Source organism: Neomonachus schauinslandi, chromosome 9 (assembly GCF_002201575.2).
Source record: "Neomonachus schauinslandi chromosome 9, ASM220157v2, whole genome shotgun sequence".
NCBI classification, from domain to species: domain Eukaryota; kingdom Metazoa; phylum Chordata; class Mammalia; order Carnivora; family Phocidae; genus Neomonachus; species Neomonachus schauinslandi.
Window position 1 is genome coordinate 107,373,631 of NC_058411.1, and position 25,214 is coordinate 107,398,844.

The window sequence follows — 25,214 nt, forward strand, 5'->3', positions numbered from 1 at the left end:
AGAAGGTTGGTTTGCTCTGGGATATTTTTCTCTCTCTCCTTCACTGGCACTGGAATGTGTCTCTTGTTTTAAGTTGAGGGAACCAGATACTTTGCACATACAGCTGAACAGTTTTTCCTTAACCCTATCACTGATTGAGAAGTCGTGTTTTGGATGTTGCCGTTATTTGTATATATGTATATTATTATACTTATTTGTATATATATACTTGTATATTAAGTGTTAGGCTGCCAAGTTTTATTTGACATCCAATTTCAAAGAATTCTAACAGCTTTTCAAATAATTCTCATTGTATGATGTTATTAATTTTAGAAATTTTTGTATTAATGGTAGTATATAGCTTTATTCAATTTGTGCCAGTATAATAATAGTGTAGAGAAGCTGTGTGATTTGATGCTTTTGTTATCCAAATTTGTTTTAATTCTATGTGTATTTAAAATCCCTTGTATCTGATATATCTGTTTACATCTGACAATTTCTGGTAGCAAGTTTTGGTTTTCATAGCTCTAAGTTTATATAAATCTCTTATGTTGAGAAACCAAGTGTTGGATGAATGAATGGGAAGCTGAAATGAAAAGTAGTCAACTTTCGTTCTGGAAGCACCTTCCTGTAATTTCAGGTGTACTGCAGGGTGCGCCCACTGAGCCTTCCTGATCAAGAGTGCTGCATAGAAGTGATCAATAATACAACTGTTCAGCTTCATACTCCTGAGGGTTACAGACTCAACCGAAATGGAGACTACAAGGAGGTAATTCCCATTGGAACCAAGCTGTTTTTACTTGAGATGTTCTCTCCTGAAGGGCTTTACCATTTTTTACATTTAACACAATTCATGTTTCCACTTTTTTGAAAAACTTGTTTACTTCCCTATAACCACCATATATAAAGTGTGGATAGGCATATGTTTGGTATATTTGAGTTTAGAGGATTGCTTTTACAAGTTAATTTCTTGTACTGGATTATTTAAGAGCATAGGTTAGGGATCATTTAATGAATGATTGTGCTGGATGGCTATACACACAGACACACATACATACAATTTCATGTGCATATTAAAATAGCAATAGGCATTGTGTATTTTCATGAAGTGTTATTTTTTAGTAAAATCTTGAGCAAAGTGAGTTTAGTTCAGTTCAACAAACATTACACTAAAGCTGCAGGGCAGAAAGAGATTTTCAAAAATGAGTAAGGCACAATCCTTCCCTTTACGGGGCTTACAGCTGAGTTGGAGGCACAGATAGAAGACAGACCGGTGTGCTGAAAGAGATGGACTATGGGAATGCAAGAGGAAGCATTGATTCAGACTGTTGTCTCTACTTTCTAGCAGCCTTTCACTCTCGTGCACCCTGCTCTTGTGAGCTTGTCAGAAGCCTACCAGTGGCCTCTGGACTGCTCATATTGGATGGACACCTCTTGTCCTCATAATCTGTTTCTCAGCAGGACCATCCTTCCCGAAGTCCTCTCCTATCTCCTGTCCAGGTCTTCATGTTCTCGGCTCTCACTGTCCACCCTTTGCGGGCTCCTCTTCCTTTTCCAACCTCTCAGTAGTGGAGTGGGCTATACCCAGGGCTCTCTTCTCTACACTTTCCCACGCCTTTAAATGTTGGTTATACGATAATAATTCTGGAGTTTTATCTTCAGCCTAGACCTTTTCTCACCTCTAAACTTGAACATCCACTGTCTGTATGTCATATAGGCATCTCAAATTCTACGTGTCCAAAAGAACTCTTGATTTTTTCCCCCTTTGAATCATTTCCTCCCTAGTCTTCTCTCAATCAATGGTAGCACCATGTGTCCCCGCTCGTATCCCATTCTATCAGTTCTGCTCCAGTGTGAAACTGTCCTTTTGTTTCTATCTCCACTGCCACCGCCTGTCTTGGCCTTGCTATTATAATTACCAAGACTAGTGCTTCTCAAATGATCTGTGGTGAAGGAACAGCTTTTTAAGATTTTCAGTTTATCGTGACTGATACTTTCATGTAGCTTTGCCATCTGAGTTAGTCCATAGAGAAGTGATTTGATAATCTGTTCAATGAGATGAGCCTAGTGATGACATGCTGGGATGTGGCAGCCATGTCAAATGGCTACAGAAGTTTCTAAACTTACTCCAGATTTCTCTAATTCTCTCCTTCTAGGGAAACGAAACAGTTTCCAGAGGGGCACTGGCTTGCTGGCCATACTTTGAAATCTAACTGGACTGCTTGCTTCTTCTCTGAATCTTACTCTCCAGTCCATTTTCTACAGAGCCGCCAGAGAGATCTTTTAAAGTGTAAATCTGATCTGACGCTTTCCCTGTTTAAAATCTTTCAAGACATAAAGTCTTTAAATGGGCAAAATCCTGCTTAATTTGTTTCCTATCTATTTCTCCACGGTCATCTCTTGCTAGTCATCCAGTCCTTTGAGTTCCTTGGTTAAGCCCGGATCCTGCTTCAGGGCGGTTCTCTTGGCGTGGACTTTTCTTTCTCTTGGCTCTTATCATGGATGGCTCCTCATCTGTGGATTTCAGCTTAAACATCACCTCCTGAGAGAGAGTGTCCAGACTACCTTATCAGAAGTGGCAGTCTTCCCTGCTTCTGTCCTGGTCTGCCCTTTATGTGCTTCCTTGAAAGCACTTAGCACATCAAGAGGTATGTTTATCGTCTCTTTCCCCTGCTATAATGTAAGCTTGGGCGGGGATATGCACCTTATCTGTCCTGTTCCCCATTCAGTGAATATGGATGAAGCATGAATGAATAGTCTGGGAAGGCTTCATGGAGGAGTGGGCCTTCAAAGAAGTCAAATAATTGAGAACTGCCTTACTGTGAAGAACTTCACTTCTCTTAGATTAATTTCGTATGTATAAGTAGACAGAAAGCTTGGTGAGGATTAGCAGTCCTCACTGCCTTGTCACAGAAGGCAGCGCTGGCCTGGAAATGGCTGGGATTCCAGTCAGCACCATAGGATTGGGCAAGTTCCTCCTCTGGGCCTTGGTTTTCTTTACTGGTAAGGAGGGGTTTGTTCACAAGAACTTGGAGGTCATCTGACTGATCTGTCAGCACTATTTTATGTGTATCCTTTCCGTTCTAAGATTCTTTGTTCTTCTTGTGAACTCTACAGCTGTTTTGCAGGATTGGAATAAAACCTTCACGAAGTGAGAGTTAGCCTAGCTGAAGCAGGTGTGTGATCTTTAACAAGTTATCAGATGAGCATAATAATAGTATGTAATCGAAGGTAAGAGTGAAATGATTCACGGCCAGGCTAAGGCAGTGCTTGGTACGTGTTGTATTAGTGTACATTTGAGTACTATTCTAGACACGTCTCCTTTTGGGGGGACAGAACTGCTCATTTTAAAAACATAAGTGTCATGATAGTGATATCTGTACGGGTTGAATTTAAGGACAAGGGTATAAAACAGGAAAGGGAGTGCTGCTTGACAAAGGCTATAATCCGTGATAAATTCTAGTGAATGCTCATGTAAAAAATAGCTCAGCAAGCACTGACCTTCGTGAAGTAAAAGTTGCGAAATTCAGGAAGGTCACAGAAACAACTGTAATGTCTACAATACAAAAAAAACTAAAAAATAACAAAAACAGAAATAATAGAACTTCAGGCTCTGGACAATTAGGACAATTTAGTTTACATGAAAATATATTTATATATATACCTCAATCCCCAATCAAATTTTCCAAATAGGAGTTTGGTAATATTTTTGGTAATATAGTTATAGCGTTATAATAATCATATTTTGATAGAGATTTGATAATTGAAGTATTGACTTTTTTAAAGGTCACAATTAAAACTTACTTCATAGAAAAACTCAGATGAGATTATATTTACAGTTCATTTCTGATTTTAAAATGGTACACCATCAACACTGGTTTTATGCTGCTGTGGCATTTTAAAAGAGCAAGTGGTAAATTAGTATATGGGGAAAGGCTTGATGATCTTCACAAGTCTGTGACTGAGTCATGATAATTTTGATCTTTGTTGTCCAAAATCAGCCTTGGTCTGTGAAGCATTAGTGGACTTGAGACTTCTACATTCTCTTTATGAGGGGTATAATTGAGTAATGTCATGACTTGTTTAAGGGTTCCAAGTTTAAAGACTTCATGTTTTTTCTTTGTATGTCTAGATCTTAAATGTTCACTAAAAGACATCTGAATACATTTTTTTTTTTTTTAAGATTTTATTTATTTGACAGAGAGAGACACAGCGAGAGAGGGAACACAAGCAGGGGGAGTGGAAGAGGGAGAAGCAGGCTTCCCCCCAGAGCAGGGTGTCTGATGCGGGGCTTGATCCCAGGACCCTGGGATCGTGACCAGAGCCGAAGGCAGATGCTTAACAACTGAGCCACCCAGGCGCCCCCAACTGAATACATTTAAACGGGTGTATTTCTAGCTTAGATAGAGTGAAATTCCATTCATATGCTTTTTATTTTTTTCTTCTTCTTCACAGACTCAGTATTCATTTAAACAAGTATTTGGCATTCATACCACCCAGAAGGAACTCTTTGATGTTGTGGCTAATCCCTTGGTAGATGACCTCATTCATGGCAAAAATGGTATGATTATTGGAGTTTTTGTTACATTTTCTTTTTTGTCCCCCTCTGAAAAAACTTTTGATACTTACATATTTGGTTTTGTTTGGCCTTGAATTCAGATTTGCTTTGTTAGGGTGGTATAAAACCTGCTTTTTAAAATTTCTAATTTTTATTTAAGTAGGCTCCACCCTGGGCATGGAGCCTAATGAAGGGCTTGAACTCACCACCCTGAGATCAAGACCTAAGCTGAGATTAAGAGTCGGATGCTTTACCGACTGAGTCACCCAGGCGCCCCTAAATCCTGCTTTTTTGAGCTGGTTAATTTTAAGTGTTTCGTAATACAATGAAGAAATATTAAAAGTGGAGGACTTTTAAGATATAACCCAGTGTGACTTTCAATATATAACTCCATGTAACTTGCTACATTGTAGGTCTCCTTTTCACATATGGTGTGACAGGAAGTGGAAAAACTCACACGATGACTGGTTCTCCAGGAGAAGGAGGTCTGCTTCCTCGTTGTTTGGACATGATCTTTAACAGTATAGGGTCATTTCAAGCTAAACGATACGTAAGTGTAATTTCACTTGAGGGCATAGGGACCAAGAGACCTGTGGATACAGTAGTGTTAAAGGAAAAATAATTCACTGGATACATTTTGAAACCTTAAGTAGTAAATGTTTCTTATTTCTCAAATATGTTTCTTGCTATTTAAGTCAAATTCTTAAAAAATCATGGTCCGATTTTTACCCCCACTTCAGGTTTTTAAATCTAATGACAGGAATAGCATGGATATACAGTGTGAAGTTGACGCCTTGTTAGAACGGCAGAAAAGAGAAGCCATGCCCAATCCAAAGACTCCCTCTAGCAAGTAAGTAATTACATTCAATGTGACACTAGCCTAAGGGGAACCCTGTCTGGTGGCTTTCTCAGGCGTAGGGAATGATGAACATGAAGGGGAGTTGGTCTGACAGTTGACTGTAGTGAGATCAGAGTTGAGGAATGTTCTTCATTAAGTTTATTTGCTCAGATGTTCTCTTTGGTTTTGAGCACATGGTCCTTGAATTTCTATTTAGAGAAAGTGCCACTCTGGGTGGGAGAGGGTAGAAAAGCCGGTGTTGTGTATCTGTAAGGACATGGGTGGGGGGTGGGGCGGTGGTACTGTTGGCTGACCATGAGTATCAATAGATGGCTTTGTGCATTTCTGCTTGCAGTGACAGGTCTTTTAACTTACATCTTTTAGTTTCCCCTTGAGATCATTTACTTTTGATACTGACTCAGTGTGAAAGAACAGACTTTTTGGCTTTTTTCTTTTTTCAGACGACAAGTAGACCCAGAGTTTGCAGATATGATAAATGTACAAGAATTCTGCAAAGCAGAAGAGGTTGATGAAGACAGTGTCTATGGTGTATTTGTCTCTTATATTGAAATATATAATAATTACATATATGATCTATTGGAAGAGGTGCCGTTTGATCCCATAAAGCCTAAGTAAGTAGTGAAGAGAGTCCCATGTTAGCTGCTTAACCTTGGGGAAGCCACTTTACCTCAGTGAGCCTTAGTTTTCTCAGTGATAAATGGTGATAATGCTTTTGTTTTCACAATGAAATGAAACTTGTATATCATGCAGTTGGTGTTCAGTGCATAGTTTTATTCTTCACCAGACATGCAGCTATATTAGGGAACCAGTGGGTTAAGGCATCTAAGGAGAAGAGAGACCTGAATACTCATCTTAGACATTACTTTTGAGAACTCTTGGCCTTGGGGCTGTATTTTGAGAAGGACTGTAATTGTGTAAGGAAGTGTCCCTGTGGGGTTACCTTTCAAGAACCTAACACTTAGTGTTGGGAGTTCATAGCCACGTTAACCATCTGTGGTTGGTAATCTACAAAGCAGAGACCAAAGCTGTTGTCCATACAACTAATACAGATCTTTCATCCCTGATTAATATGAAGTTACATCTGTATCATCATTCCACCAGAGTTAAAAGACAACTCCTTAGATTTCCTTGGGTCTTGGCTGGCTCAGACTGAAGAGCAGTTACAGCCTGGCATCACCACCCGTGTTTGTGCCAGAGCGGACTCTGGAGGCTCATTTCATATTAGGATCTTGTTCTTGAGTTGACGGTTTTGTTCTTAAGCTAAATGCTTATCTTCAATGTTGTCTTTGTTAGGGCCTCTCAGAACATAAATAATATGAAGACTAACTGAACATTATTGGAGAAACAGCTGGTTATTTAGAAAACCATGAGACTGAGAACAGGTTTAATAAATTACATTAAGCAATTTATGGATTACTTCCTTTCCCATTTGTTTCACAGTATCAGTTGTGTGTACTCACTTTCCTCAACTTTTGTGATGTCATTCGTTGCTACCAATCCATTTCACTTTTTTGCGCACGTGCCAAGTTTCTGTTTGGTTTGTTTTAAATGAGATTATTTTCAAAGAAGCCTCTCTTGGTTTTAGTCTTACAAAAGGAAGACTGACAAATGTGCCTTGCATGCCTTGTAACCTTTCTGGTAACTCCTTGAATGAACTCACTGGGTGCATATTTGGCACTGAATTCAGATTTAATTGGTTAAGGTGGTGTTTATTCTGCTTTTTTGAGCTGGTTAACTTGAAAATATGATAAAGAAATATAAGTAGAGGGTTTTTAAGAGCCGACTCATCGTGACCGTCACTACTGTGGACTGAGCCTGGCTGCTGTAGAAACAGTAACTTACACCTTATTCCTTTGGTAGGTGGAACAGTTGCAGCACGCCCATGAGGAACACAGATTTTGTGTATGTGATGACATTGACTCTTTCCTTAAGGAGAAAGGGTGCAGTTATACTAGTGGTTGGCGTCTGTAGCATGTTTGCATGTAGGTGGTTTTTCGCGGGCTGGCTGCTACCTCTAAGCCCCTCCCTGCTGCCTGGGGAATCTGCCCTGTACTGAGTGATGGTGGCTGGCACACATTTCCCCACCGCTCACGAGACTGAGACCCAGCAGGCTTTCCATCTTTATCCTACTGTGCAGATCAAAACCTGACCAGCCACTTTGAAAAGATTGCCACTCCTAGTATATACCAAACTCTTTCTGAATTTGTCTTTTGCTGACTCTGATGCAAGAACCAGCTCTCTGTTGATCTTTAAAATTAGGGAAAGGCTAGATTTTGATGCTTAACCTGTGCATGTGATGTTGCTATAATACTGTTTTGTTCTCTGTTTAGTAAGTGTTTTGTGTGCTTTATTAGAACAAATTAGAGCAAAGCTTCTAGAACATAGATTCCTGTGACCCCGTTATGTAACTAATCCTGACTATATACCCTTATACTCACCCACATTTCCTATTTTTTTGGAGCTCTTGCCTAGGCCTATTCCTATGGTAAGAATCGATGTCATGTGGCCTGGCATTTTAGTTCTAGTCTTAAGCTGAGATATTAGGATCTCATCATTTAGGAGACTGATGTCTTTTTCTTTCTCACAGACCGCCACAATCTAAATTGCTTCGTGAAGATAAGAACCATAACATGTATGTTGCAGGATGTACAGAAGTAGAAGTGAAATCTACTGAGGAGGCTTTTGAAGTTTTCTGGAGAGGTCAGAAACGGAGCTAAAATTAGGAAAATCTGAAATAATAAATATAATCCTGAGAGTTGCTACTATAATTTGATGGCAGTACTTTGTCGTAGAAAGCATGTATACTGTAATGACTGAGTTCAGGTTTGATCAATGATGTCTGTTATCACAGGCCAGAAAAAGAGACGTATTGCTAACACACATTTGAATCGTGAGTCCAGCCGTTCCCATAGCGTGTTCAACATTAAATTAGTTCAGGCTCCCTTGGATGCGGATGGAGACAATGTCTTACAGGTAAATTTGTAGTGTGTGGAGTTTTTCTTGTTTTAACTGAACCCTGAGTTTTTGGAACTAGAGTTAAATCAGGGAAGTTTGACTGCAAGGAAGACTATTCTAGAATTATTAAATGTGGGTGATGACATTTAAAAATTGTTCCATTAGAGAGTGTAGTTTTGGGAAGCGGCTATTGAATCTGAGAACCTGGAATTTTGCTGTGAAAAAGGTTTATAAATCTTTTATAAATCTCTTTAATAGAGGAGGTAAAATGAGTATGTATGAGTCATTATTTTATCTCTGAAGACTCATTTTGTATGTGGGAATTCAGTTAATGGTTTTAAAATGTCAGCGGTTAACTTGCCAGGGTAGGTATGGTTTAGGAGATGACAATTGTAAATTATTCTTCTCTTGGCTGATAGGCCAGTAGGGCTCCCATTTCGAACATCCTTTACTGCTGGGCCTGTCACACTACAAGGCTTACATCAATTAGTAAAAGCATTTGAGCTGAATAGGAATCATTTAATAACTTTAAGCTATTAAAGTGTAATTCCATGTGAACATTATCATGAAGGTTTCCGCATGTCATGAGAAGATGGTACAGCAGCGTACTGAAGACCACCAGGATTCGAATTCTGAGTCCTATTAATTTGCCAGCTGTCTGACCTATTATAAACTCTTTATAATGTTGTGAGGATTAAAGGAGGCAATGTATCTAGAGTTCTTAGGCCAGTGCCTGATTTAACACAGAGTCAGCATTTATAAATGTTAGCTAGAAAATGCTTGTAAGTCAAGCCTCCATATACGCTTGCTGTCCTTTGAACACCTCTAATATTACAAATCAGTTATGTACCTCTTACTTTTCATTTCTTATACAATTAGAGTATTATGAAATTTTTCGATTATAAAATTGTTAAGTATCTAGTTATAGAAAAATTTAGGATAGGCCTGTTCTAGACTCACTACTTAGCAGACATGGATTGAGATCTTGCGCATGAGGCGCTATGCAGGGTGCTAGAGATGAGAACATTGGTTGAGAGGCAGTCCCTGCTTTCATGGAGCTTAGAGTATAATGTGGAAGACCAGACAATGGGCAAGTCATCATCACTACCATGAGTATATTGAGCATATGCTCTTAGCAGACTCTTCCTCCAAAACCTGTATCGTTTGGCCCTACTGTTTTGATTTGTGCAAACGTGATATTCGTAAGACTTAATGATTTGTTGACTGGAATATATTTAAAGAACATTGTAAACCAGTTATACCTTATGTTATTGGCATTACGATCTTCCCTTCAGGAAAAGGAACAAATCACTATAAGCCAGTTGTCCCTGGTAGATCTTGCTGGAAGTGAAAGAACGAACCGGACGAAAGCAGAAGGGAACAGATTACGTGAAGCTGGTGAGCACAGCATAGTACTGATTGATTGCTACAACTTTCAAAAACTTGCAATGCCAGGCTGTCATCTGCTTATTGATAGGTGGTTTAAGCATAATTGTCTTCAATTTTGGTAATTTAGAGGCTTAGTGGTCATTGCTGTTTCTTTAGTAATGCTGGTTTGGTATCAGTATGTTACAATACACTGACTTCTTGAAGAATAAGGGTAAGTGATTAAAATAAATATAAAGCAAGTTATATTCATATTGTATCTATTGTCAGTAAACTACTAGATCCTTAAAATTAAGTGATTTAACAGTGATTCCAACATTCATACTGGTGAAAATTAGCTTTTAGAGGTGGGAAAAATCTTTGAACACAAAGCGGATTGGAAGGAAATCTGTTTTTTTGTGTTTGTTTTTTTTTAATCTTTCATTAGTGTAGCCATTCATGTTATGTTTTACATAATAGCATTTATGGAGTGTGTACTGTGCACTAGTATTTGAACACTCGTCCAGTCTGGGGGTGTGTGTGTAAGGGGAAGTTTAGGGGGGAAACTCATGAAGTTGACACTTCAATTGAGTGAGCTATATGGAAGATAGGGTTAAAGTCATCCTTGACAGAGGAGGCAGTCACTTGTAAACTGAGAATATGGCAGGGTCAAGGTCCCTGAAGTGGAAGGGTGTGGGTTGGTGACCCATGACAACTGAGGCGGCAGAGCAAGGCAAGGCCAAGAGGACTCTTGTCTGTCATATTAAAAAGTCTGAATTTTGTCCTGAAGGAATAATGGTGGTTGCCAATTATTAAAGGACTAGTGTGTATCTCAGTATTAACAATCCATGGGCTCCATTTCTTGATTCTGACCTTTCAAGATTGTGTCATACCCATTTTTCAGATGAGGAAATGGGTTGGGAGAAGTTATGTAATTTTCCTAAGACTGGAGCCTGAGTTTAAACCGAGGTTGGCTGGATTCTCAACACTGTGTCTTTCTACAGTTATACAGCCTCCCCTTAAAGTCAACAAAGAATTAGTCTTTTAGAAAGATTGTTTTCCCATATAGAGAATTAATGTACCGAGGCAGGTCTAGAGATATGAAGAGCAGTTGGGAGCCTTTCGCGGTAATTCAGAGGAGCAATCTTGTACCCTGGAGGCAAGGGTGCGAGAAAAGTGAGAGCTAGTTAGGAAGTCGAACTGCATGTGGACAGGAAGCAGGAGGGGAGGGCAGATCCAAGATCTTGGCTGAGAGAGCAGTCTGAGGTGCCGGTGTGGGCCATTATAGCGTTTGTGCTGGAGTGTTCAGCTTATTCCAGTTCAAGTGCCTAGTCACTGGATGTACACGCATTTGCAAGGGGAGAGATTTGACTTGAGGTGTATAGGTTTAGGTTTTGCCAATATGATGGAAGCAACAGAGGAGATGAGATTATTCATGGAGGACACATGGGAACAGGCTGAGGGCAAAGCCTTGAGGAACAGATGCTTGAGGTGATTGATTTGAAGAGCCTGGGAAGGAGAAAGAAGGTGATAGCTAAGTGAGATGACAAAAAAACCTCCACATTATATATGTGTATATAAGACAGAGAATCTGGAAACCAGGTCATGAGAGGAAGGATTCACCTTGATGGGCAGAGGTTTATCTCAGTGGAAGAAAGTAGAAGCTTGAGGGTTTTGATGCTTTGGGAAAAAACCAGAAAGGACTAGCAGTGTTGGTATGGATGGGGAACAGGTCACAGGTGGGACAAAAACGAGGGCGTGAGCATGGGAAGAAGAGGAGATTGTGGTTGGGGCACAGGTTTCTAGAGGTGGTGCGGTTCTGAGTGATAAAGATGTGGGGTGTGGGCATAGCTGTGCGGCTCCCATGGTGAAGAGAGAGACTGACTGGAGTTGAGGGAGTGGGGGTCCTCTGGCAGCATGTTAGAGTAGTCCTCACCGACACCAGAATGACCCAGGAGCAGGCGTGTGGGGGAACATGGAAGGGCAGCAGTTAGGGACTAGGAGAATGTTGCTGGCCTCCTCTGCTCACCATCCTTATAAAATGTCAGGCTTCAGAAAACAAGCAATTTTCACCTGGGCTGCAGCAGGGAGCACTGTCCTTCTGACAGTTAAGAGGGTAAGCCTGCAGGGCTTTGCACCATGACTGCATGGACACTTCACAGAATAATCCTGAGTGAATAACATAAAATACACAGGATTACAGAGGAAACTGATTAGATGGAAATGTGTTTTTAAAAGAGGGCGAAAGAGCGCACGAGCAGGGGGCGGGGCAGAGGGAGAGGGAGAAGCAGACTCCCTGCTGAACAGGGAGCATAATGTGGGGCTCGATCCCAGGACCTTGAGATCATGACCTGAGCTGAAGTCAGACACTTAACTGATTGAGCCACCCAGGTGCAACCCACCCTCCCCCTTTTAAAGTAAGCTCCATGCCCAGCGTGGAGCTCAAGGCAGGGCTTGAACTTACGACCCTGAGATCAAGAACTGAGCTGCTATCAAGAGGTAGATGCCTGGGGTCCTTGGGTTGCTCAGTTGGTTGGGTGTCTGACTCTTGGTTCAGCTCAGGTCACGATCTCCTGGTCATGAGATCGAGCCCCACGTCAGGTTCCACGCTCAGCAGGGAGTCTGCTTGAGATCCTCTCCCTCTCCCTCTGCCCCTTACCCTGCTTGTACTCTCTCTGAAATAAATAGATCAATCTTAATAAAAAAGAGTCTGATGGCTGACTGAGCCACCCAGGTGCCCCCCCAAAAGTATTCTTAAGGCATTTGTCACTACAATAATTTACATGCTTCTTTATTAATGCCTTAATTAAAGATGCACCAGTAGGTCTTATAACTATATAATTTCAAAGTAGTAATGAATATAAATATCTTGATCAGCAATAAACTGTAATGTGCTGTAAAATTACCTATGATTTGTACTGACAAAAATCACAGGCACCACTAATATTTTTGGCCTACATTCATAATTGAAAGGAACTGCTAAATTTCAGAAGTCAGGAAAAAATAAAGGTATAATTTATTTCCCATCCAAGTATTCAGACTTCCTGAAACATACCCATGGACAACATGGACCCCAGGTTAAGAAACCCTGGCAATTAGTGAGAGATGGGTAGAGCTCTCTGTGAGAGGTGTGAGGATGTAGTGAAGTCTGTTAACAGGAATTTGGGTTCCAGAGAGCACAGTGGAAGCAGGAAGGACACCGGGAGTTGGGGTCAAGGAAGAGGAATCATGAATCATGGGACAATATGGAGGCACAGATGAGCTCTGTGTTTTGAGAGGTGACCAAGGATGAGAGCACGGTGGGGGTTAGCTGATGTATTTGGGGGTCTCTGCAAGTGAGATCTCCTGCATTACTGGAGGCTTGATGAAGTCAGGCTTGCCTTGGCTCTGAAGTCCAAACAGGAGTGGTCAGAAGTAACAGCTATGTTGCCTTAGTAATCTTGTCTGGAGGCGCCTGGCTGGCTCAAGTACAGCATGTGACTCTTGACCTCAGGGTTGTGAGTTCGAGCCCCACATTGGGTGTAGAGATTACTTAGAAATAATAAAATCTTAAAAAAAAAAAAAAAAAAAAAAAAGAATCCTTGTTTGGATGTGGAGGGGACAGAGTTAGCTGGATCCTAACACATGACTGTTGGAAACAGGAGACCCTCTAGGTGCTGGGGGGACTTCAGTGCTGATGAAGCCTGAAATTGTCATGCTTTTGAGATAATATTTTAATATGAGGATATTAAACATCTGCATCTAATATACTTTCATAGAATTTAAGATTGGGAAGAAACTTTATGGGCCATGAAGTATATAATGTTGCATTCCATGGACAGTCCTTTTGATAGAATCCTTGAAGGATGGTGTTCAACCCCCTCTTGAAACACTGCTATTAAAATACTCCTGAAATACTGCCAGGCCATGTGAGGACAGCTCCTTAGATTGAGCCACTAAAACCTGTTAGTTGTAATTTCCATATAGTATTTCTATGAAGTGGGGATTTTATAGGCAGACAGACCACACTGTAGCTACTCTATTGTTTTCAAATGTCTCCTGTTTATATTTTCCTGTCAGGTAACATTAATCAGTCATTAATGACGCTAAGAACATGTATGGAAGTCCTGAGAGAGAACCAAATGTACGGAACTAACAAAGTAAGCAACAGCCTGTCCTCCATCATTTGTAGAGCTTTGTTTGTGTGCATTCTTGTGCCTTATATATTTGGGTTTGAATGTATTTACAGATGGTTCCATACCGAGATTCAAAGTTAACCCATCTGTTCAAGAACTACTTCGATGGGGAAGGTAAAGTACGCATGATCGTGTGTGTGAATCCAAAGGCTGAAGACTATGAAGAGAGCTTGGTAATTTTGATATATTTATCTTATAAAGTCTCAGAGTTTCTATGGAGAAAACAACTATTTGGATGTGAAGAATGACATTTTAAATATTTTCAAAACTGATACAGAACCATTAGTTACAGAAATGAACTAATGACCAATTTATTATTTCATTAAGTATTTTCTGAAGGACTTGAATATGCTGATTTAGAAAAACAAAAACGAAAAACCCCCCCTCTGATGTGTTTTGTATCTTAGCAAGTCATGAGATTTGCAGAAGTGACCCAAGAAGTTGAAGTGGCAAGACCAGTGGACAAGGCAATATGTGGTTTGACGCCTGGAAGGAGATACAGAAACCAGGCTCGGGGAGGTCCAGTTGGAGATGGTATGATTTGGTGTCACATCACGGGCACACTGACATCTGTCAGTCTCTCTTTCCTTAAGATCGATTTCACATTAGAGAACTACTACTTACTTCCCTTCCTCTCAAGAACCAAGTGCAAAAAAAAAAAAGAACCAAAGTATAAATGAGATAAATGAGTTTTCTTTTGTTACATACTGTAACTCTTTTTTTCCCCACTTTTCCTTTTTTATACCTCATTTTTAAGGAAGTATGATTGTGACAACTCAAGAAAGTACATGGCTCATTGAACTGGGGGTTATTCTAATCACAAGGATTTAAGTTATTTAAATAAGCTTTCTCTCCTGTGTAACTTGTAATTTTTTATAATTCAACGCAGAACCATTGGTTACAGAAGTGGTTTTACAGAGTTTTCCACCTCTGCCATCCTGTGAACTTTTGGATATCAATGACGAGCAGACTCTTCCCAGGCTGATCGAGGCATTAGAGAAACGACATCACCTACGGCAGATGATGATCGATGAGTTTCACAAACAATGTAAGGGCCAAAAGCGGTCTGCGATCATTTCAGCTCCAGAAATTTTAACGAATCTGAGATCTTTAAGGAAGGGTTATTTGTTTCTACACTTTGTAGTGTTCAAGCCTTGTTCAATTAGACTGACAAGGAACTTTCCCACAGGTCATAAAACAGAAGAAACCAGTGGGTGTGTATTCTCTCCCTTTTTAAAATCTACAGTGATGGACACAAAGGAGTAATAGCTACTTTGCTTTCGGTTCCTACTGGTTACTTACTTTGGCAAGGCACTTCATAAATATTACATATTAAAGACTGTCTTTGGGCAAATGACTTCGTCTTCCATTTCTTGGTCTCCCTATCTGCAAAATGAGGATTTTAACTTCTTACTTCAGAGGGTGTTGTGGGAATGAGGTAATATGTGAGAATCATGTAGAACAGTGAACAAACAGCCTGGTACATACAAGTGAGCAGGTCTACGATTTTTATCATCATCAATTCATTTGCATCTTCAGAGGAAAGGTGTGAGGAGGTAAGTGGTATCTATAGCCCCGTTCTGAAAGGAGGACATGTGCTCAGAAAAATTAAGTAACTTGCCCAAGTCACATAACTAGTAATTGGTGTACCAGGGATTTCAAGTCCGACTGATCCTAAATCTGTTATTTCTGTTTTTGCATTTATTTTGAAGCAAATTACTTACCTGTAAGGGCTGACAAGGAATGCCGTAGTGCAAAATGAAAGACTCCGTGTTTTTCAGTAAAAACCAGCCTCTAGGAATATCTCTCATGTAGATTTGGGAACCAAACTCTTGATTTCCTTCTCAACGTGTTTTCTGCTACAGACTGACCCTCATGATTTGCTGAATAGCTACATACCGGTTAGGAAAAGTTGATTTCACTGGTTATTTTGGAATTGGGAGTAAACTTGGCCTCCATGCTTTTGTTTCAGCTATTACGTTTAAAGCGTTGTTGCAAGAGTTCGACAGTGCTGTTTTAAATAAAGAAAACTACATTCAAGGAAAACTAAATGAAAAAGAAAAGGTGATCTCAGGACAGAAATTGGAAATAGAACGACTGGAGAAGAAAAACAAAACTTTAGAGTATAAGGTTTGTTTTGGCATGACTGAGTGGATGTGCATGCTGGCAGGTTAGCACTGCTTTGTGTGACCTAGTGTTCGCCCTCCCGGCCTTTCACCACTGCTGACTGAGGGAGAGGCAGCACCCGGCTGCCTACAGAAGAAGAAATGTGAGTGAAGAGCTTTAGAGGGGTAACATACTCTTTAATTTTCTGAGTTAGACTTTACCAACTGGAGAGAATGTTCTTGGACCAAACAAGTGAGTTTTTAGAGGGCTTTCATGAATTTAGCTCTGGTTATGGCTTGCTTTTTGACTTAGGATGATAGGTTTGTTCTTTTATTTACTGAGTATCATTTACTCATTCTAGACAGAAGCTCATCTCTTCTGAAAACAGCCTTAAAAACAAAATTCAGGTCTAATTTTAGGGGAAAATCATTTTCACATGAAGTCAATTAAAGCTTCGTCTTTTCTGTGAGGACCTTGTTTAGAAGTTCTAACTTCTAGGAATGGAGGTGGGAATTCAGATGAAATTGTAGAGGGAACTGTTTTCTCCATGATTTTTCTTTCCGCAACTATGCCCGCATGAGCAAATCATGAAAGCGGTTAGTTCACAGCTACATGCAGTGTTTATAAGCCAGATCCTGAACAGAACGGTCTGCCTTCCCAGATTGAGATTTTAGAGAAGACAACTACGATCTATGAAGAAGATAAGCGCACTCTGCAACAGGAACTTGAGACTCAGAACCAGAAACTCCAGCGGCAATTTTCTGACAAACGCAGACTGGAAGCCAGGCTGCAAGGCATGGTGACGGAAACGACCATGAAGTGGGAGAAAGAATGCGTGAGTGTCGCCCCTGCGGTGCTTACCTCTGGGACGAGGACTGATTTCCACCCGAGGTGTTCTGAATCGTGTTCCCAGGCCTAGGGTTTTGGTGGTGGCGGCAGCGGCGGCAGCAGGAGCCTCTGTTCAGTCCATTCCGTTTCCTTTCTCTGCCCTTAAAATGCATGACGAGGCGTGCTGGACTCCGGGAGGCCGGTCATTCTTAGGAAACGGGGTGGCTTGGTGGTTGGGTGCGTGCATTTGGTGTGACTGAATTAGAGATGTGTCCCTGTCGCTAACCTAGGAGCGCCGGGTGGCAGCCAAGCAGCTGGAGATGCAAAATAAACTCTGGGTCAAAGATGAGAAATTGAAACAACTGAAGGCTATTGTTACGGAACCCAAAGCCGAAAAGCCAGAGAGACCCTCTCGGGAGCGGGACCGGGAAAAAGGCACTCAAAGAGCTGTCTCCCCGTCACCAGTACCTGTAAGTTCTTCGTGGCTGGGGAGTCACGTGCACTAGAGAAAATCTGTTCAGGTTAGGTAACTTTCTAGGACGCTCCATTTGTTGTTTTAGATTACTTACTGTATTTCTCCACCTTCGCTATGTAAATATTTTTAAGTTTAGCCTAAACACAAATTTAGTGCAAATTCAGAAGAAAACATTGAGTAACTCAGTAAAAATAATTCTAACATGTGCTAAAATGACAATAGCAGTGAATTGTTTCTCTCGGTGTTTCAGTCTTGCTCATTAATTTCTCTTCCATTTTTTTAGCTTTCTAGTAACTATATTGCTCAGATTCCCACCGGCCAGCAGCTCCTGAGCCAGCCGCAGCTACGCAGGCGCTCTAACTCTTGCAGCAGCATTTCTGTAGCTTCCTGTATTTCGGAATGGGAGCAGAAAATGCCTCCGTACAGCACACCTGTCCGTGTCACCTCTATTGCAAGGCGTAGGCAGCAGGAGCCAGGACAAAGTAAAACTTGTGTCGTGTCAGACAGAAGGCGAGGCATGTACTGGACGGAAGGCAGGGAGGTGGTTCCCACACTGAGAAATGAGGTAGAGCTAGAAGAGGACCACTGCTGCAGGGTCAGTGCTGGTGTTCTCTGAAAGCATCGCAGCCGGAGCGTCGAAGCTCGGGGCTTGGTGGGGGCTTCTGTGACTTGATTCATTCAGAAAGTTAAATGGAAAGATGGGCGAACTCGAAATATAAACAAGGTCTAATCTTTCTGTTATTTACTTTGGAAAATCACCCTGAACTTGAGGCCTAGCTCTTCATCTGAAATAGCTGTAACACATCTGGCCACCGCGAGGCCGCCAGCGAACACGGGTCAGTGGGGCGCATCCCAGAGTAATCTGGGCTTTTCATTTGCATAAGCTAATGAGCAGCCACAAAATCAGCGCACGAGTGTCTCAGAGCACATCTTCCATTTTTTCCTTCCTCAAATTTTTTGCTGCTTTTGAACTTTTATTTTTATTTTTTATTTATTTATTTATTTTAAAGATTTTATTTATTTATTTGAGAGAGAGAGAGAATGAGAGAGAGCAAGCACATGAGAGGGGAGAGGGTCAGAGGGAGAAGCAGACTCCCTGCCGAGCAGGGAGCCCAATGCGGGACTCGATCCAGGGACTCCAGGATCATGACCTGAGCCGAAGGCAGTCGCTTAACCAACTGAGCCACCCAGGCGCCCTGAACTTTTATTTTTAAAGTTATTTTCTCAAACTTCTTTTGAAAAGTTTCAAACTCAAAAGTTGAGTTACCTTACCTCTTACCTAGATTTACCAATTGTCATTTATATAGATATGTAATCATTTTTTCCTTGAACTTCTGAAAGGAAGTCCCTACCCTCTGTGACACTTCATCTCTACTAAGGACATTGTCCTGTATAAACAGTCTTTATCAAATCTAAGAAAGTTAACATTAATTGAATAAATATCCTCTATTTTTAATCTATGGTCCTAACAAAGTCAATGCCCTGCATGTGGTTATTATGTATCTTCAATCTTTTTTTTTTTTTTTTAAAGATTTTATTTATTTATTCATGAGAGACAGAGAGAGAGAGAGAGAGACAGAGGCAGAGGGAGAAGCAGGCTCCCCGCAGAGCAGGGAGCCCGATGCGGGACTCGATCCCAGGACCCTGGGATCATGACCTGAGCCGAAGGCAGACGCTTAACCGACTGAGCCACCCAGGCGACCCAATCTTCAATCTCTTTTAATATAAAATAGTCTCCCGGCCACATACTTTTTTTGATTTTCATGACCTTGACTGTTTTTGAATAGTCCAGGCCTGTTGTTTTGTAACTACTGAAGGTTTGCATGTCCAGTAAATTGTTTTTAATCTCAAGACCTTTATCTCAACCTATAAGGGCTCGGCCTCAGTCAAGGGTGTTTAAAGAAATTCACGCTTAAATTCTCTTCTTAAGGATTAAAGTTTTTCCTTTGACTCTGAATAAATGGACCAAGTTAATATTGTGGATTTATACTTAGTAAAATCTTACTATAGTTCTTTTAGAATTTGTCTTTTAACAAATTAATCTAATAGTATTTTACTTTAGATTTCCTATAATTTAGGGTACAGATAAGCTTCATTTAGATGGCCTGCACTCCTGCTTATTAAGGGATAGTAATGAATTGCAAGGTATTTACCAAGACAACAGATGATTCTAAAGCCTAAGTTCTTTTTTTTTTTTATTTTTTTTTTTTAAAGATTTTATTTATTTATTTGAGACAGAGAGAATGAGATACAGAGAGCATGAGAGGGAGGAGGGTCAGAGGGAGAAGCAGACTCCCCGCCGAGCAGGGAGCCCGATGCGGGACTCGATCCAGGGACTCCAGGATCATGACCTGAGCCGAAGGCAGTCGCCCAACCAACTGAGCCACCCAGGCGCCCTAAAGCCTAAGTTCTTTACTTTGCAAATTTTGCTTGAAAACTTTTTAGGGAGCAAATTATGGTGACTGGTCTTTCTGATCAACTCTAATAAATCCCCTTTAGTTTTCATGAAAGTTTACAGAGTGAACACTGTTCAAGGCCTGCTTAAGCCTGGTCAACATTAATGTGGTATCTAATTCGGCTCTCAGATATTTAAGAGGATTTACTAGAGATCCTTTAACTTCTCACTTGAAATCAGATCTTTTTAGAAGTGCAGCAAAGTTTAGGCTAGTATCAACAACATATCTAGGTTTGTTTTGGCCAAAAATTATGTCAGGTGGGCTGAGTTTATACTTCAGTGAGGAAGAAGTTGTAAATACCTTTGATTCCATAAATGATAGTAGATTGTAACAATTATCACCTTTCTGAAGCTAGTTTCATAATGCATTTATTGCTAAATGTGTTCAGGAAAACTATCACCTTTGTTAAATGCTCATGAGAGCCTGACTTTCTTGTTCAACATCAGGCCACTTTAAGAGTGGAAAGTTTCCTGGGTTGCTGGAGGCGTGGCCACCTTCTGTGGCCAACTCTATGGCCCAGGTTCTTAGTAGCAATGACTTGTCACTAGCACTTCAGCTGTTGATTGTGATTACATAGGGGAAACGCTTCAGTTCTCCAGACAGGCATCTTAAAGTTGGGATCTTCGTATGTGACCAGCTTGGAAGGATCTGGCCTGTGACAGACTGTTTTCATTTGCTGTCAGTTATACAAACAGGAGATGTATGAAGCAATGAGTTGTCTTTGGAATTATGTTCTGTATGTGAAATACTTTTTCTTGGACTGAATGTGCTAAATTTAACTTTCCCAGATTTACATGATAGTCAACTGGAAGCAACGAGTTTTTTATTGTATGAATTGACAGAGACTGATTTGATACTACATTTTTAGTTTGGTTCTTGGAATCTTTATGAAATGTTTGAGAAAAAAAATAGTTGGTATGTTTTAGCCATTATTGTATTTGAACTTGTCATGAAGTTCTATTTGAGATTTTAAGATCTCAAAGCAGTCAGAAGTACTTCATTTATATTCTCTTAATCATTTTATACATAGGTTTCTTATTATACCTTATGTTCTTTAGCATTTTGGCCCATACAGTCCATTAGTTTTTACTTATTTATTGTTTGTCTTTGTATACGGAGTGTTTTCCTCTTTGTTTAGAGGCCCGTGGCATGTTTAGGGCTTTTATTGACCTCATTTGAAGTCTTTAACATAGTTGTGGACCTAACAGATTCCCTTACAATGGCAGGCACAAATAATGGTTTTGATAGGGAATATAAAATGAATTCTCTTGAATACCACCTACGCAGGAAAGCCTAGCAGCATAACCAGAAGTTTTCCTTCCATTGTTTTGCTGAAAGGGAGGGAAGCTCCCTGGTGTAGAATGTATAATAGACAAGCGGTATTAAAAGATGTTTGTTGGTCTTGTGCTTAAATACAAAGACAACATTTAACTTATCTGAGTAACATATTTAGCTTTTGAAAAGGCTTGTGCATTTGTTTTGATACTGTCATCAACTAACCTAGCCAAACCTGCTGCACTTCTAATAATACCCTTAAATTAATTCTGGGTTATGCTTGTTTCTTGATTCCTCTTTCAACCTGATCAGAACGCACCACCAGTTCGTCTCCGCCACAGACGATCTCGCTCTGCAGGAGACAGATGGGTAGATCATAAGCCTGCCTCTAACGTGCAAACTGAGACAGTCATGCAGCCACATGTCCCTCATGCCATCACAGTATCTGTTGCAAATGAAAAGGCACTAGCTAAGTGTGAGAAGTACATGCTGACCCACCAGGAACTAGCCTCCGATGGGGAGATTGAAACTAAACTAATCAAGGTAAAAACAAATTGACACAGGACGAAAAACACAGAAAGTCAACTTCGCAAAAAAACACTTACTCTTCTGTTCCTTTGATGACACACAGGCAGTGTCAACGAAGATAAATGGGTGTTGATACAACCTTTTTGTTTGTGTCTTAGAAAACTAAAGGAACTGCTCAGGCTCTAAATCTGCTAAACTAGGACTAAATCAGCTGCTCTCTAGTGAACAGTCTCAGATCCTCAGGATTCTGTTAGAGGAACTCCAGATCTATTATGTACTTGGAGAGTTAGTTTTAACCACTACTTTAAAAGTAAACCCAAACAAAGAACTCCTACCATTTGTCAGTTCCAGATAAAGAGCCCACGTTAAAATGTGACCTATCAACATTTCTTATTACTGAGCTACCCAGAGCCCTTTCCCTTCCCTCGCCTGTAGAAAAATTATCCTTTGATCAGAGAGTCCATGAATAATTGGGGAAGTAAAAGCCAACTGGAGAAAATTTAATTTAGAGGATGGTTCTTAATTATAACCAGAGTTACAAATATGACTGTAATATGAGGGAGGTGGTACCCAGAGGACAGTATAATGCCTTAGAACATTTAGAAATTTCTGGTAGATTTGTTGACCCTTGGTATTTTTAAATTATAGACTGAACAAAAAGGAATATTTTTTGCAATTTAAGAATGTTACTGATTATATTGCATCGGACTTCTTTTGTTTAGTGAGAGATAATTTCTCAAGTATTTTAATAGCACAGTCTGCAGCACCATCTGGTTTTTGTGACTAGGACTTTATTTACTGTTTCATGGAGAATCTTAAGTTCAGTTTGAAATACATGTTTATCATTCAGGTATATCAAAGTATAATGCTGACCTTTTCTCTCGGCTTCAGGGTGATGTTTATAAAACAAGAGGTGGTGGACAGTCTGTTCAGTTTACGGATATTGAGACTTTAAAACAAGAATCGCCAACTGGGTGAGTGATCATCAGATGTATCTCTTCAGAGGGCTATAGCTTTCTCAGCTGCTTATTCTTGCAGAACACAATATCCTATAAGATGTAGCATTAATTATCTGAAAGAGTGTAGTGATATCCCATGTCTAGTATTTTTCCTGTTTTTCCACAGTCGAAAACGAAGATCTTCCACAGCAGCACCTGCCCCACCAGATGGTACAGAGTCGGAATGGACTGATGTAGAAACAAGGGTAGGGGTAAAAGTTAAATATTTGTCTGCTTCATGAAAGTTAGGGGCAACCTATTTTAAGCCCCCGGCTCCAGCTTCTCCTGCTCTCTGAAGCAGCTGAGGTCCGATCTGACATTGCCAGTGGGGCCTGTAGGCATGGTTCCCCGCGAACCTGCCAAGGTCCTCCTGTTTGTTTAGTCTGCTCCTACTGGAGCTCTCTGGCTCAAGGTTCCTGTTTTCAGTGTAGAGGGACAGGGCCCGAGGATCGAGTCAGAGAGCATCCCTGTAGAATAACAACCGTTCACATCAAATTGGTGGGAATGAATCTTCACAGAAGCACAGTGCCCTGTGGAACTGTTACTGTTACTCCTGATGAGAGGCTCCTCTAGAAAGAGCATGGGAAGGGCAGATGGTGTTAGGAGGCTAAGCTCTGGCCCTGGTCACTAACCTCAAGAAAATTACCTGCATGATCTCTAGAGACCCTTCCAGCTCACCAGCTTTGGGGCCTCTGTCAAATAAACTGCACGGATCTGGTATTTTAACGTAGGTGTCTCTGCTGCACTAGAAAGCAATGTGGGATTCCACCGGGGCTGAGCCCGTCTGAGCAGAACTGTGTTTATAGACTCTAGAGAGAGTAGCTGATCTTTTCCTCTTCTGTAATGTTCCTATTAGTGTTCTGTGGCTGTGGAGATGAGAGCAGGATCTCAGCTGGGACCTGGATATCAGCATCATGCACAACCCAAGTGAGTCCTGACTAATTGGGCCTTTCTGTGTGTGTTCTCCCTCCTCTAGTATTTCCACTTTCACCGCTTCTCCCTACTATCCACTTCTAAGAGGACATATGTGGTTTCTGTTTACCCCTTGGACTATCTGGGTCCTCTAGCAGACTTCAACAGCAGGGCTGAGAACCTCAGAACGCGTGGTAAGGGCATTAACAGGAGGTGACGGAAGATTGCTCATGCTCATTGATACTCTGTTAGCGCTCATAAAGCTCTCAGAGGCTGGACTGAGATCACCTGTAAGGAGGGAGGCTGGAGGCTTTAGTCAGGGATGACAGCTCTTCCGGTTCTTCATTCTTTCCGAACTTGCCTCTTGGTCTCGTTATAGTGTGAAGTGTTCACTAAAATAAAACGGAATGTGGAATTTATGGTAGGGGAAGGAATCACACTTTTCCTTCTATTAAAGCACATACCCAAGAGTCTGGTCTATTCATTTTCCATATTAGTAAAACCCCCTTTCAAATGTTTACCTATACAAATCTTTGTGTCCATTTTTAACACATGTATTCCTTAGGCAAGTTGGAAAATCACTGCAACAGGATGAAGGCAGGAATCCTGCTTTTTAAATTTAATACTGGGTACATATATTTTATAACTGTTACTTGCTTTCTCAGGATTTGAACTTTCTCACAGTAAAACCCGAGTTCTTGTAAAGCCTTTCCTAGGAGATCCAATTGCTATGAATGTGTCACTGATTGCAACAGTCAATACTAAATGCTGGTTTTCACGTTTTAGGCGCAAGAAACCATGACCTGACAATCTTATTTGTGTTGGTGATTTCTCCAGAGCCATGCCAGGAGTCTTCTGAGTCATCTCGCAGCTTTGTTGACTATCACAGACCTCAGATACATCATACACTGGTGCAGATCAGAGATCCCCCTATGGTTCCAAAGATATCTAGGATTCAGCACACTTTTTATATTCCATGCCTTGCCATATGAACTTTTTAATAATGCTATTGTTTTGTATATTTCTTATATACTTAATAACTAATTCACACAAGTGTTTTGTCCTGGGTGATTAAGGAAAAATATATGTAGATCACACTTTTTTTTTGTGACATTTCCTGCTCTTGTCTGGATACTTAAGGTTTTATAAACAGAACAAATGCTGCTATAGATTAGCTTGCAAGAATGCACTTTAGACACATTTGACAATTCAAACTTTCAAAATAAGGATGTCAATAACTGGCTAATACTAAAGCCATTTTAGGAAGTTGTTTTGAATTTTGTATGTATATATCCACTTTCTGACCTTATAGATATGTGAAAAGAATTGAAATAAACACTAAGAAATACAGTTGTGTGACAGTCATTTAACGCATACTCCTAGCATCTAGCGTCATGCCTTGCATTGAGCTGATGCTCATTTGTTTCTCTCATCTTGGGGCTACCTGTTTAAAAGCACACAAAGGAACAGCTTCAAAACAGGGTTCTTCTCCTGCCCAGGGACGCATTTCACCCCAGCAGCACAGCTTTGAGGAGGGACCTCCTTGACTGGGGAGAGGGCGAGGGAGAGGAAATGGAAACTAGAAGACTAGCAAAGGACATTGAAGGAACATTCCCTGCTATCTGCTTTGGGATTTCAGTAGGAGGTCCACACAAGGACCTCTGGGACTACCCTGTTTCAGGCTCCCCCTACCAGCCTGTAGGCAACCACAAAGCACGGTGCTAAGCCTACACTTCCCCTCATTC

The 25,214-nt window shown here is 40.7% G+C and overlaps 1 protein-coding gene across 1 annotated transcript; it reads left to right on the forward strand.

The window, feature by feature from the left end:
• Nucleotides 1–731: 731 nt before the first annotated feature.
• Nucleotides 732–24,784, forward strand: KIF23 (kinesin family member 23). The gene is given in 19 exon segments (XM_044917833.1): nucleotides 732–748; nucleotides 4,435–4,540; nucleotides 5,278–5,387; nucleotides 5,837–6,007; nucleotides 7,984–8,096; nucleotides 8,248–8,369; nucleotides 9,647–9,749; nucleotides 13,776–13,855; nucleotides 13,945–14,064; nucleotides 14,299–14,425; nucleotides 14,781–14,939; nucleotides 15,864–16,021; nucleotides 16,659–16,832; nucleotides 17,116–17,295; nucleotides 17,584–17,895; nucleotides 22,451–22,533; nucleotides 22,685–22,763; nucleotides 23,414–23,484; nucleotides 24,256–24,784. Coding segments are annotated over 19 exon segments (2,301 nt in total). The 3' UTR covers nucleotides 24,272–24,784.
• The last annotated feature ends 430 nt before the right edge of the window (nucleotides 24,785–25,214 follow it).